A 13,317-nucleotide genomic window follows, 5' to 3' on the forward strand; every position below is an offset into this window, starting at 1 on the left:
CAGGACAGAGGAGGGGAGATTGCGCCCTGCAGTCTGGAGCAGATGCAGGACGGGAGCACGGCAGCATACGAGTTTTGATTGGTGCGTGCCCCTGCTTCTGGGGGGGCAGCCGCCCCCCCCTGGCCCTCGCTGGCTACGGCCATGATTCACACACGGCGTTTTTGCGGATCCGTTTTTTGCAGTAAAATGCAGTGACTCTGGGCATCCCAGCAAAGTCAATGGGTTTCAAGATATGACATTCAGACACATCGTTTTGTGAGGATCCATTTTTGGGCTCAAAAACGGATCCTCACAAAGAATGAGCATGTCAGTTTGTGCGGCGTTTTTCTAATCTGCTTTTGCTATTGAAAACATTATCTATGAGCTCAAAAACCTTTCAGGTGATGCAGTTTTTTTTAAAAAGCTGATCTGTTTTTGCAGCTGAAAAACGTATCCTCAAAAAACACAGCAAAAAACGCTGTGTGTGAATGTAGCCTAAGATCAGGAATAGAACAGTCATTTATAGGACATTTCATAACTTTCCCAAATTCCTATGAAAAAATATTCAGCACATTGTGCATTGTACTACTGTACCCAATTTATTATATATTTTAGGAGTCGGTCCATTTTATTCCGACTCCACCAAAATGAGCTTCGACTCCGCAGCCCTGGCTCCAATGGTCATCAGGTGACTGATATAGCCAATCAGTGGCCACTGACTGACTGCAGCAGTTGTGAAGAAAGAGCAAGGAAAATGCTTCTTCAGTTTCAGATGCAACATGACCACTGCAGTCAATCTGTAGCGCTAACTGACTGAACTGATCACGCTATACTGCACACCAGAAGAGGAAGTCAGGAGACCAATGGAGAACACCAGTAGCCTCACAGAGGAGAGGTAAGGTCCGGGTACTTTTCCCAACTTAGGCCATCATGTACTAATTTTAAAACTAATTAGGGGACAAGCCCTCTAAAGCTCTGTGCAGATAGGGATTGAGCCTTAGTTTATTTTATTTCCTATAGGCCAGGAATCTTTCCAGATGTATAGTTCCATCAGAAGGCGCAGACATATACAACTATATGGATATATGGCGCAAAAGATATCTATTGATTCCATCTATGGAGAATAGACCATGCGGTATTTTTTTTTGGATGGTGGACATCTGTATGGGGCTCAATTGTACATGCCTATGCCTGCAATTTCAGAGATTTTTTTTTCTGTTCAATTTGTGCCATATTTCATTCTAGGGCACAAAACCTCCACATCCCAGCACCTTATAGAGCCACTATTCAACAGCACAGACGTGTGAACCCATACGAACACCTGTGTGTTATTCTCCAGGGGGAAGCAAGAACACGATGATCTGAGCAGTAGACATCTTCCAGGCCTAATGATACATGCGAAATACTAAACCAATAACAGTCTGCTCTTCCCAAGTTCTCCAAAAATGAAGTGGTCCCCACCTGTCACATAGCAGCCACATACAATACAATTGTCACCTCCATGGGAAGAGAGGAAGCTATTTTCACAAGTCTATTGCAGTTCATAAATAGGAAAAAAAGGGAATTAGAGACATGCCGTGCCCAGGCCAAGGTTAAAAAATATGTCGCTATGTCAGATTGGACAAAGAGTACCATTCAGGCCTAGCACAATCTCATGGCCGAGTCCTGACCCTCAGAAAGGTGCTCGTTACAAACATAAAGATTAATGCTACAGTCTAGCAGAAAGTAACTCCACCATCATTTCTAATATTCCTGGGGAAAATAGGCATGATATTACTTATATATTTTACAGAAATGCATTCTTGTGAACTTCCATAAACAAACAGTACAAGCGACATACAAGTGTAGCGTATCCAAACTGGTTTTCTGTAAATTACAGACATCTGTCCTGTTCGTACTACATTGTATCTGTTAGGCTAAGTTCAGACGTACCGGAACTCTCGCGGAAATTACCGCGAGAATTCCGGAATTCCATTCCGCGGGAAAATCGCATTTTAAATTCCCGCGATTATCCCGCGGAAAAACTAGCATTTTGCAAGCGCATTTAGTTTGCAAAATGCTAGCGTTTTCCAAGCGATCTGTAGCATCGCTTGGAGAACTGATTGACAGGTTGGTCACACTCGTCAAACAGTGTTTAACAAGTGTGACCAACTTTTTACTACTGAGGTCGCCTATGCAGCATCAGTAGTAAAACATAAAATGTAAAAAAAAAAATAAAAAATGGTGTTATTCTTACCTTCCGACGTCCCGCGCAGCCGTTCCCAGGCGACCTCAGAACGGACGTCATCGCGGGCATTTTCGCTAAGGATTACTGGGAACGAGAGCGTGGAGAGAGGCGGGAAGGCTGCACGGGACACCGGAAGGTGAGAATAACAATATTTTTTATTTTAAATTCTATTTTTTACAGGGATATGGTACCCAAAGGCCAGAGGACAGCCTCCTCCTCTCCTCCGGACTGTGGGTACCATCCGCAAATGTTCTGCTTACTTTCCGCATGGTGTGCACAGCCACATGCGGGAAGTAAGCGGAACAATGCATTCCTATGGGTGCGGGATCGCCGCGATTCCGCAAAATTAATGAGCATGCTGCGGTTTTTACCGCGAAGCGATTCCGCCGCGGTAAAAACCGCAGCATTAGCACAGCATTGCGGAATCCCATAGGAATGCATGGGATGCTTATTTTTCGCGGCAAAATCGCGCGGTTAAAACCGCCGCGGAAACGCGAAAAAAACGCCACGTGTGAACTCAGCCTTAGGCTACGTGCACACTAAGGCTATGTGCACACGCTGCAGATTCACCTGCGAGTTTTTTCCCGCGGAACCGCAGGTAACGTGACCTGCGGTTTTGCCCTGCGGTTTCACACCTCTACTATGTTAAAGGTGTGAAACCGCAGTGGAATCCGCAGAAACAATTGACATGCTGCGGTTTGTAAACCGCGCGGAAAAAAACGCAGCGTGAGCACAGCGGTTTTGAAAACCCATAGGGTTACATGGTACTGTACCATGTCAGCGGAACTGCTGCAGTTCCGCAGGGCCAAAACCGCAGCGGAACAGCAGCAAAAACCGCAGCGTGTGCACATAGCCTAAACGTTTATGCTAATTTTCAGCTGCCTTTTACAGTACCAGCAAAGCCTATGAGATTTCAGAAATCTCATGCACACACATTGGTTTTTTTGTCATCTGTATTTTGTGCATTGCATTTTTTTTTTAGACATAAAGCATGTCACTTCTTTCAGCGGTTTTCACCCATTGGCTTGAATGGATGGTGAAAAAAGGCTGAAAAAAATTGCACCAAAAACGAGGGTATCAGATTTTGTTGCAATTTTTTGTGCCAAAATCTGACTCCATTGAAGAGGAATTTTCTTTCCAACACTAAACTTCATTAGCATGCACAAGAGACAAATCTAGCATGCCAAAACCACAGCAAAAAGCAAGAAACAACAAGGAAAGCATGTTTTTTTCGGCAGCTTCTTTCATACCAAGAGATCAGGTTTTACTGCAGGAAAAAAAAAAACGTTGTAAAAAAATGCCTAGTGTGAACTTGCCCTAAAGATAAAAAAATATCAGCCAGAAACTCAAGAAACGTAAGGCTATGTGCACACGGTGCGGATTCTGCTGTGGACTTTTCCGCGCAGATTTTGCTAAATCTGCAGGTAAAATGACCTGCGTTTTACGTGCAGATTTAGTGCAGTTTTCACCTGCAGATTTCTATAATGGAGCAGGTGGAAAACTGCAGCAAAACCGCACAAAAGAAGCGACATGCTGCTTCTTTTAGGGTATGTGCACACGCTGCGGATTCTGCTGCGTTTCCGCAGCGTTTTTGGCTCTGCAGAAACGCTGCAGATTCTGCTGCGTTGTACAGTACCTTTATTTCCTATGGAAATAAAAAAAAGCTGTGCACATGCTGCGGATTTTTCCGCGCGGTTTTGCTGCGGTTTACAATCCGCAGCATGTCAATTGTTTGGTGCAGAAATGGTGCACCATTATGAGGTGTAAAACCGCGGAAAAAACGCAGATAATCCGCAGATAAACCGCAGAAAAACCGCAGCACTTTGTCCTGCGGATTTCCTGCGGTTTTCTCTACAAAATCCGCAGAGACTAAAAACTACGTGTGCACATAGCCTTATTCCGCACCAAATCTGCGCGGAAAAATCTGCAGCATGTGCACAGCGTTTGGTTTTACATAGCCTTAAATGGTACTGTACATCACGTGCAGTTCTGCTGCAGTTCTGCAGGGCCAAATCTGCTGCAGAACTGCACAGAATCTGCACCGTGAGCACAGGGCCTAAGAATAACATTAAAAACTGTGCTCACCCACCGCAGGTCCAGCACTGCCCCTCCTCTGGTGCCCCTGGTCTTTGTTGACAGGCTGCCGTCATGACATCACCCCTGCAACCTGTCAACAAAGACCAGGGGCAGCAGCGGAGGGGCAGTGCTGGACCTGCGGTGGGTGAGCACATTTCTTATTGTTATTTTTACACCAGGCAATAATGGTACCAGCAGAAGTTGAACAAGGGTCCACCAACCATTTAACATCTACAGGCAGTCACACACAGACCTAAAGACCCCATGACCCCCTCTCCTGACTCCCCCAGACACAGGAAAGCTCTGCTCAGCCAAGTGCTCTGTGTTCTCAGACTTCTCACCACCGAGTCAAAAGGATCTCTTTCCTGAGATCATCTGTGGTGGGAGAAGAGTTGCAAGGCGCCTCCATACACATTAGGTGGTCAACCCAAAATGGCCGGGGTGGATGACTTTTATCTAAAGTGCATGGGGGGGGCCTTAAATCTACATTGAAATCTGCTTGTTTGTGTGAACCCCCATCCCTTCACATAAATGCACATTGAGCTGCAGAATTTTAACTTTTTATGCAGGAAAAAAAAGTTTCAGCTACGTATATGAATTTTACAAGTCTTATGTACAAGTTGTGGAAATGCAGATTTAGAGATCTGCAGCAATTTGTGTGTGTGGAATCCACACTTATGTTATTCTTCTCTTTCAAGTTACATTTGGGGGGGAGGCTTATATAGATAAGCCCCTGATGGTGGTGACCCCAGCTTATAGGGCAAAAATGAGGTGACAGATTCCCTTTAAAAATCAGCAGCGACTGCATTACTTTGCACAGAATAATCAGCAGAATCCTCATACAAGACCTGTGAGAATCCTAAATGTGTGAACATAGCCTAAGGCTAAGTGCACACGTTGCGGATTCTGCTGCGTTTCCGCAGCGGTTTTAGCCCAGCGAAAAACGCAGCAGTTCCGCTGACATGGTACCGTACCATGTAACCCTATGGCTTTTCAAAACCGCTGTGCTGACGCTGTGTTTTTTTCCACGCGGTTTACAAACCGCAGCATGTCAATTGTTTGGGCGGTTTCCGCAGCGGTTTCACACCTTTAACATAGTAGAGGTGTGAAACTGCAGGGCTAAACCGCAGGTCACTTTACCTGTGGATCCGCGCGAAAAAACCCGCAGCTGAATCTGCAACGTGTGCACATAGCCTGAGGCCTCATCCACTCCTGAAAGACGTCAAAGACTGAGCTCCTGACTTTGCTCTTTAAACTTCCACTAGTCTACTCCCAGATTAGCTGCATGCAATGTTGCGGAGCTGCCCGTGGTTACATGCCGATGTTTCTGGGTGGAAACTTCATTGGAAAAAGCTACGATTGTTTGAACGTTAACGCAGGTGGTTTGTGGGCATTTTACACACACGAACATACCTTAGGGGGCACAGAGATTTTAGGGTGCTTGTGGTGAGTACCTCACAAAGCTGGCGGGCAGACAACACACGTCAAATGATCATGTCCATTATATTGTCCATAACTCTCTAGACCGCCATATAAGAAGTGCACGTGTCAGATCACACATGGACTGTATCTTCGTGTCGTTAGGGGTCACCTACTGTTATATGGGGTCACACCACGTCATCTGGTCTGACATACTGCCGGAGAGTACAGGGCAGCGCGACACGCCGCCGGAGAGTCACACTTGGGGTCGGGAGATACATGGCCAGTCCATGCATTGTGATCGGAGGTCAGACTGATGATCACGGACACCTCAAGGAGCCCAAACACATAGCATCACATACCACCATTACTATTATGTTGTGTCACGTACTGCCATATACTACAGAATCACATAATAATATGTCGGGTCCCAGTGTTATATAAGTGTGACCGATTGCCATATAGTGTAAAGCCAGTGTCACATGCTGCCATATAGTATTGGGAAAGCATACTGCCATATAGTGACACAATCACACAGTATTACCTAGTGTCACGCGGCGCCATACGCTCATCCTCCCATATGCCGGCACACATTGCCCCATAGTATCGGGGTCAAACTGCCATCACGCAGTACCACACAGGACACCACTGATCGCCCCGCACTCCGGTGACTCCTCACAGTGACACAAGGTCCTCCCCCGCTGCGGAGCATGCTGGGAGTTGTAGTCTCGCCGTCCTGTCCTTGAGCGGCTGCCCCTTACCTGTCCAGCAGCCCCGCCGGCAGCAGCTCCCCCCGGGGCACAGGGTACTCCATGTCTTCCCGACAGCACACTGGCTCTGCCAACAGAAACAAAACTGTCAGAGGTGAGCCGCCCGGAGCCACGGCCCAGTCACCTCCTCTCCCCCTCTACAACTTCATACCGGACAGCTCGCCGCCTCCTCCCGGTCGCAGCTCGGTACAGACTGCCTCAGAAAAGTTATTCAGCCGTCACTGTAGAAACTGTCCGGCCGGGGCGGGACGCTCCTGCGCGCTCCCGCACTGGTGTCTGCGCGCCGCCGAGCAGAACAGGCCCGGTGACGTCACCACACCCCGCTCCAGCAATAACAACAATAACGAACAGGTTCAGTGTCCGGGGACAGCGGGAGGGGGCGGGGCTTACTACTGAGCTGCAGCTCCATCAGGGCCGGGAACTGGGCTGTTGATTGGTGGGAGGTTAGAAAGAGGCGGAGCTACAGGGAAAGCTGACTTGGTGATTGGCTGACCCGAGTGAGCCGAAGCTGAAAGCAGCTGATAGGAAGTAAGAAGCGAGCTAAAATTAGCAGCCTGAGTTCTGCTGGCGGCAGAAGAGGAGAGCGCTGAGAGGGAGCGTGGAGGTCACGTGGTGCGCTTCCCCGCAGACTGCAGCGTGTCTGTGCTGACACCACCTGGGACAGTGTGGGGGGCTCTGCTCCCGGGGACCCTCTTCTAGTTTTCCCTGTCCATTACCCAGAGCTTTTTGTGGTTAATGGAGTTTTTCTTTCTTGCAGCAGGAGTTGTCATTTTTATTGTTATCATTTTGGGGTCTGTATAACTTCTCAGCACTTTTAATTCATTTTTTGCATCTAAAATCAACTGTTATTAGCATTTTTTATTTTTATTGTTTAGTGTTCACCCTATGGGATAAATATGTTCATATTCTCTTAGATTGGACAGTCCCGCGCACAGCGATGACGGATACGTCGTCTCTTCTTGGTCTGTAGAATTTCAGGACATTCTAGAAAAAGAAGGTGATGGGAACTTTTATGTTTTTGTTTTGTTTTTTCATTCATCCTGTGGTCGCCTGTACAATCCACTGTAATATTGCAGCATTGTACAATTACCAGCATTGCTTGAATCGTAGAGGTCCAAGCATTGCACCTACAGGTGTGGTAAAACGTATTCCCATCATCAAGTTCCTATCCCACTATGTAGTAGATGTAACAATAATAATAATAGCAAACCTCTCCAATTAGAAATGTAGTATAGTTCTTCTGATTAGCTATGTCGCTTACCCCAAGTGTAGGACATTGCAGTAGCTTAGGTATCCATGGATACGACCAGGGCTGCCACCAGGAATTTCAGAGCCCTATACTGGGGGACGCACTTCAAGGTTCTGCATCGGGCCCTCGCTCCTTCGTGTGAGCGTTGCTCTCTGCTTAGCCCATAAGTTAAAGCTCTGCCACAGTTCTACCCTGCGCTGTCTCATACTGCGGAGCGTGCCGCACGCCTGCCTCTGCCCTCGCTTCCAGCGGGAAACACTCTGTCTCCGCACGATTTCAGCTCTGCTTCCTCACTGCCTGGCTTAGTCACGCCTCCTCTTCCCATGTCATGGGGCCTGTCCGGTCTCCTATTCTTTCCCCCGGACAACATGGGACGCAGCCTCAGCAATTCCAGACCAAGCAAAATTCAGGCACCAGCAGCCCTTTCTTCCTCCTTACAATGATACACATGAGCTCTGTACATTGTATACAGTGTATGGTGTAAGTGTACAGGTCATACAGTGAGCACCAGTGGCATTATACACAGGAGCTCTGTATATAGTGTCTGTACAGGTAATACAGGGATCATCAGTGACATCATACACAGGAACTCTGTATATACGAGAGTCAGTGTACAGGTAATACAGTGATGTTATACATAGGAGCTCTGTATATAGTGTATAGGTAATACAGGAATCACCAGTGACATCCACAGGAGCTCTGTTTATAGTGTCAGTGTACAGGTAATACAGTGACCACCGGTGACGTTATACACAGGAGCTCTGTATATAGCATATAGTGTATAGGTAATACCGGAATCACCAGTGACATTATACACAGGAGCTCTGTATATAGTGTCAGTGTACAGGTAATACAGTGACCACCAGTGATATTATACACAGGAGCTCTGTATATAGTGTATAGGTAATACAGGAATCACCAGTGACATACACAGGAGCTCTGTATATAGTGTACAGATAATACAGTGATCACCAGTGACATTATACACAGGAGCTCTGTATATAGTGTATAGGTAATACAGGAATCACCAGTGACATTATACACAGGAGCTCTGTATATAGTGTCAGTGTACATGTAATACAGTGACCACCAGTGACATTATACACAGGAGCTCTGTATATAGTGTACAGATAATACAGTGATCACCAGTGACATTATACACAGGAGCTCTGTATATAGCATCAGTGTACAGGTAATACAGTGATCACCCGTGACATTATACACAGGAGCTCTGTATATAGCATCAGTGTACAGGTAATACAGTGATTATCAGTGACAATATACACAGGAGCTCTATATATAAGGTCAGTGTACAGGTAATACAGTGATCGCCAGTGATGGTATACACAGGAGCTCTATATAGTGTATAGGAAATACAGAAATCACCAGCGACATACGAGCGCTGTATATAGTGTCATTGTACAGTGATCACCAGTGACATTATACACAGGAGCTCTGTATATAGGATCAGTGTACAGGTAATACAGTGATTATCAGTGACATTATATAAAGGAACTCTGTGTATAGTGTACAAGTAATACAGTGATTATCAGTGACATTATACACAGGAGCTCTATATATAAGGTCCGTGTACAGGCAATACAGTGATCACCAGTGATGGTATACACAGGAGCTCTGTATATAGTGTCAGTGTACAGGTAATACAGTGATCACCAGTGACCTTATACACAGCAGCTCTGTATATAGTGTATAATGTATAGCTAATACAGGAATCACTAGTGACATAAGGCGTTAAACAAATATGCATGGTGGCAACACTGATCATGTCTGATACAGCAAGTTGTCAGTTATAGTGGACAGCCCACAGCTGCTGGATTGTCACTTGTGTGGGGATGCTATTATGTCTGGGTTAAATCCCAGTCTTAGCATCTCCCCTAGCCAAATCAGATTTCATACTTTGCACTGACGAGGGGCAACACCCTGAAACATAGTGTCTGCAAATTGGGATTCTGACTTGGCATTTATCCTAAGTCATGTGGCAAGGCTTGTTAAAGGGTCAATATTGACTTGTAGGATTGCTACTTCCAATAGGTGGCGCTAGAGTTGTAGTCCAGTTCCTCTCTGAAGAGGCAATTTGAATATTGTACACCGCGTTTTTCCTGCCAACACTGTTTTTTATAGCAGAAGAAAACACTGCAAAAACACCATGTGTGAACATACCCTAGCACCGGCAACAAAGCCAATTGCCAGTTATGAAGTCCCCTGTAACCGGGTCCCTAGATTCTAGAAATAATGCCCGTACTGTAGCCACAATGTCTCTTTCCACCAGTCACATCTGCCCCATATGGCAACGTCCTGACCGCTGATTTTCCTTTAAAGAGTTATTCCCATCATAGACATTTATTATCTATACACAGAATAGGCCCTAAATGTCTAATAGGCTCAGGTCCCTCCTCTGTGTACTCTGTGACTCCCGTAGAAATGAGTAGAAAGATGGCACTTCTCCATCCATTCCCCTCCTCACCAGACAGGACAGCATCGCGTAACCCACAGAAGTGGTACCCGCACCGATTGAATTGGAGTATCCCTTTAATTATACTCCGTGTAGATGATGCTAATTCTAATTTACACCCTATTTCGATGTAGCTTTTGATTACCGTTCCTCCGGTCTCTCCGTCATTCCTGGGCGAGCCGGATGACAGGTCTTGTCTTACAAATATCTCTAGTCACTGACATACATGAATGATTTCTGTGTAATTATGTGTGATTATCAGTGTCGGTATGAACTTAGGGCTCTATTAAACGTGTATAAATTAGTTTAATTAATTGATCATTATGAAGGAATGTATATATGGAAGAGGCGCATTCTTCTTTTACAAGTTTCATGTTTATTTCACCTGACACCCTTATAAATCATCCAGGCATTGGATAACCTGTACGTCTGATATATAGACTGCCATAGCCCAGATTAGCATGGCGTTCACCATCCGAGAGCCGTGTCCTGTGCCGTATACGGCATCTTTTTCCTGCTGACCATGTCAGTAAATCTCAACTTTGGCTTAAAGGGGTTGTCCACTGAAAAAAAAGTTATCACTTATTTGCAGAATAGGTGATAACTCATTGATCAGTGGGTGTCCGAAAGCTGGGACCCGCACCCATTTGCAAAACTGGGAATTGATTTTTTTCCTGATGGGGAACTTTTATCCAAGTAGAAGCAAGTCATACGTTCGACCGCCTCTCAATTATTTCTATATAGCGCTGTAAGCTTTCTTGAGGAGTTGGGCTTTGAAGTTCCATCTTAGGGATTCGAATGTGATGGATATCGAACATGTTGGGACACGAAATTCCAGAGGATGTGGGGATATTCAGGAGAAGTCTTGGAGGTGATTGGGTGAGGAAGCCATACGCATATGCGTGGTATATATAGCGCAGGCTCACATATATTGCCAATCTATGCGCTAAGTACCTTTTACTGTATTTTTCATAGCAATTTTGCAGATGAATATTTCATATATACATTATATAGCACTTTTTTTTTCCATTTTCCCATTTTCTATGGCAATAATGCAGTTTCAATGTTCTAGAGAAATCATTCTTGGTAAATCAGGGTGCAACCTTTATCGTTTTCAAGCTGGCACTTGTAAGTCATGCTATCATTCCCACAGGGGCGTGATAACATATAAGTGGGCCGACTAGTCTGGGGACACTGACACCCCATCGTTAGTCACAGCACTCATTTACATATCATAAAAAGACTTTAGAAATACTTTTTCTAAAGACCTGTTTATGTGTAATGTCATAAAGGGTCTGTTAGGAGGGTATTTAGCTGTGTAGACACAACTGCTAGTGGATATAGGGGCACGGGGAACCTCATAGGTTCTCTTTAAAGTGAATGCAGCTAATGTTTTCATATCGGAATTGTGGGCTGTAGACTTGTATCACTTACAGCAATACAAATGATTTCTCATAGCTTTACAATGTGTCCTTAAAAAATATTGTCTTTTTCTTTAGCTGTCCAGAAAAAATAAAAAGTCAATTTGGCAACCACTGCCATGGTCACACATGAAAATTCCCACTCCCATAGACCAAAGGAAGTGCATGGAGCTGTGGTCACACATTGACAGTACTGCTCCAGTCCCAAGGAGATATAAGAACTGGGAACCTATTGGTGGGTGTCTTTAGACCCTCGGGAATTGGGCATTTTTTATATCATGTCCTATCTACAGTATATGCCAGCGATCGTATTAGCCAATCTCTATAGTTCTCTCTCCTCTGTCTCTCTCTTGCTTTCTCTCTCCTTCTCTTTTTCTCTCTCTCTCTTTCTCTGTCTCTTGCTCTCTCTCTCTTATTCCCTCTCTTTTTCTCTCTCTCTCTGTTGCTCCATCACATTGTCAGTCTCCATTATTTGGCTGCAGCAGTGATGTCACTTTGACATTGCTGCAGCCAATCCCTGAGCTCAGCGGCTCATGCTGTCTACATTGGGCGAGCTGCTGAGCTCATTTATGAACTGCATTTCTGCATCCAAACTGTGCTGGACCAGGGGAGGGTGAGAAAAAGAAAAGTTTCACAATAAACTGAGCATACAGACAAAGGTTTTCTAAAAAGGGACAACCTCTTTAAGGACATTTAATTTCTGATTTTCCAATAGTTAAACATTAAAATACTTACATCAGTGCTACAATGATGCACTGATGTCCGGATTGTCCATCACATGACCCTATAGCAGATCTATGACCACACCGTAACTTTAGATAGTTTGGGAATCAGGGCATCACTGGTGTGGCCAGAGAATGGCTGTAGGGTCATACGATGGGCAAAGACTTTACCAATCCTGTATAACTGTGCAGTGTATAGCAAAATGACGCCTCTATATTGGTGGTATGTTTTAGCTAGAGCTCTCCAGTCACAGAGGTTTTGTATCACAACCCTCTATGACTCCTCGTCTATTCTTGTGTATATACCGTATATACTTGAGTATAAGCCTACCCGAGTATAAACCGAGGCCCCTATTTTTGCCATAAAAAACTGGGAAAACTTATTGACTCAAGTCTAAGCCTAGGGTGGAAAATGCAGCAGCTACTGGTAAATTTCAAAAATAAAATTAGATACCAATAAAAGTAAAATTAATTGAGATATCAGTAGGTTAAATGTTTTTTAATATCCATATTGAATCAGGAACCCCATATAATGCTCCATACAGTTCATGATGGCCCCATAAGATGCTCCATCTAAAATATATGCCATATAATGCTCCATAAAGTTCATGATGGTCCCCATAAGATGCTCCATACAAAATAAGCCCAATATAATGCTGCATAAAGGTTAATAATGGCCCCATAAGATGCTCCATGGAATAATATGCCCCATATGCTGCTCCATAAAGGTTGATGGCCCCATAAGCTGCTCCATATATCTTGATGGCCCCATAAGATGCTCCATAGAATATGCCCCATATGCTGCTCCATAAAGGTTATGGCCCCATAAGATGCTCCATAGAATATGCCCCATATGCTGCTCCATAAATTTTATGGCCCCTAAGATGCTCCATTGAATATGCCCCATAAGCTGCTCCATATATCTTGATGGCCCCAAAAGATGCCCCATAAGCCGCTCCATATATCTTGATGGCCCTATAA

General features: G+C 44.9%; 1 protein-coding gene across 2 annotated transcripts in view; it reads right to left on the reverse strand.

Moving 5' to 3' along the window:
* The window catches only part of KLHL13 (kelch like family member 13), a 151,078-nt gene extending 144,284 nt beyond the window's left edge, over positions 1-6,794 (reverse strand). The window contains exons 1-2 of one of the 2 annotated variants that reach the window (XM_073543476.1): positions 6,623-6,794; positions 6,463-6,538 (exon numbers count right to left, since the gene is read on the reverse strand). In XM_073543476.1, the coding sequence (XP_073399577.1) occupies positions 6,463-6,515 (53 nt within the window). In that variant the 5' untranslated portion in view covers positions 6,516-6,538; positions 6,623-6,794. Of the gene's footprint in view, positions 1-6,245; positions 6,268-6,462; positions 6,539-6,622 lie in introns of those variants that run through there. The other variant, XM_073543477.1, reaches the window with a different exon arrangement.
* Between the last annotated feature and the right edge of the window lie 6,523 nt (positions 6,795-13,317).

This window comes from Dendrobates tinctorius, unplaced genomic scaffold (genome assembly GCF_039654945.1).
Source record: "Dendrobates tinctorius isolate UK_male_01 unplaced genomic scaffold, ASM3965494v1 ptg000133l, whole genome shotgun sequence".
NCBI classification, from domain to species: Eukaryota; Metazoa; Chordata; class Amphibia; order Anura; family Dendrobatidae; genus Dendrobates; species Dendrobates tinctorius.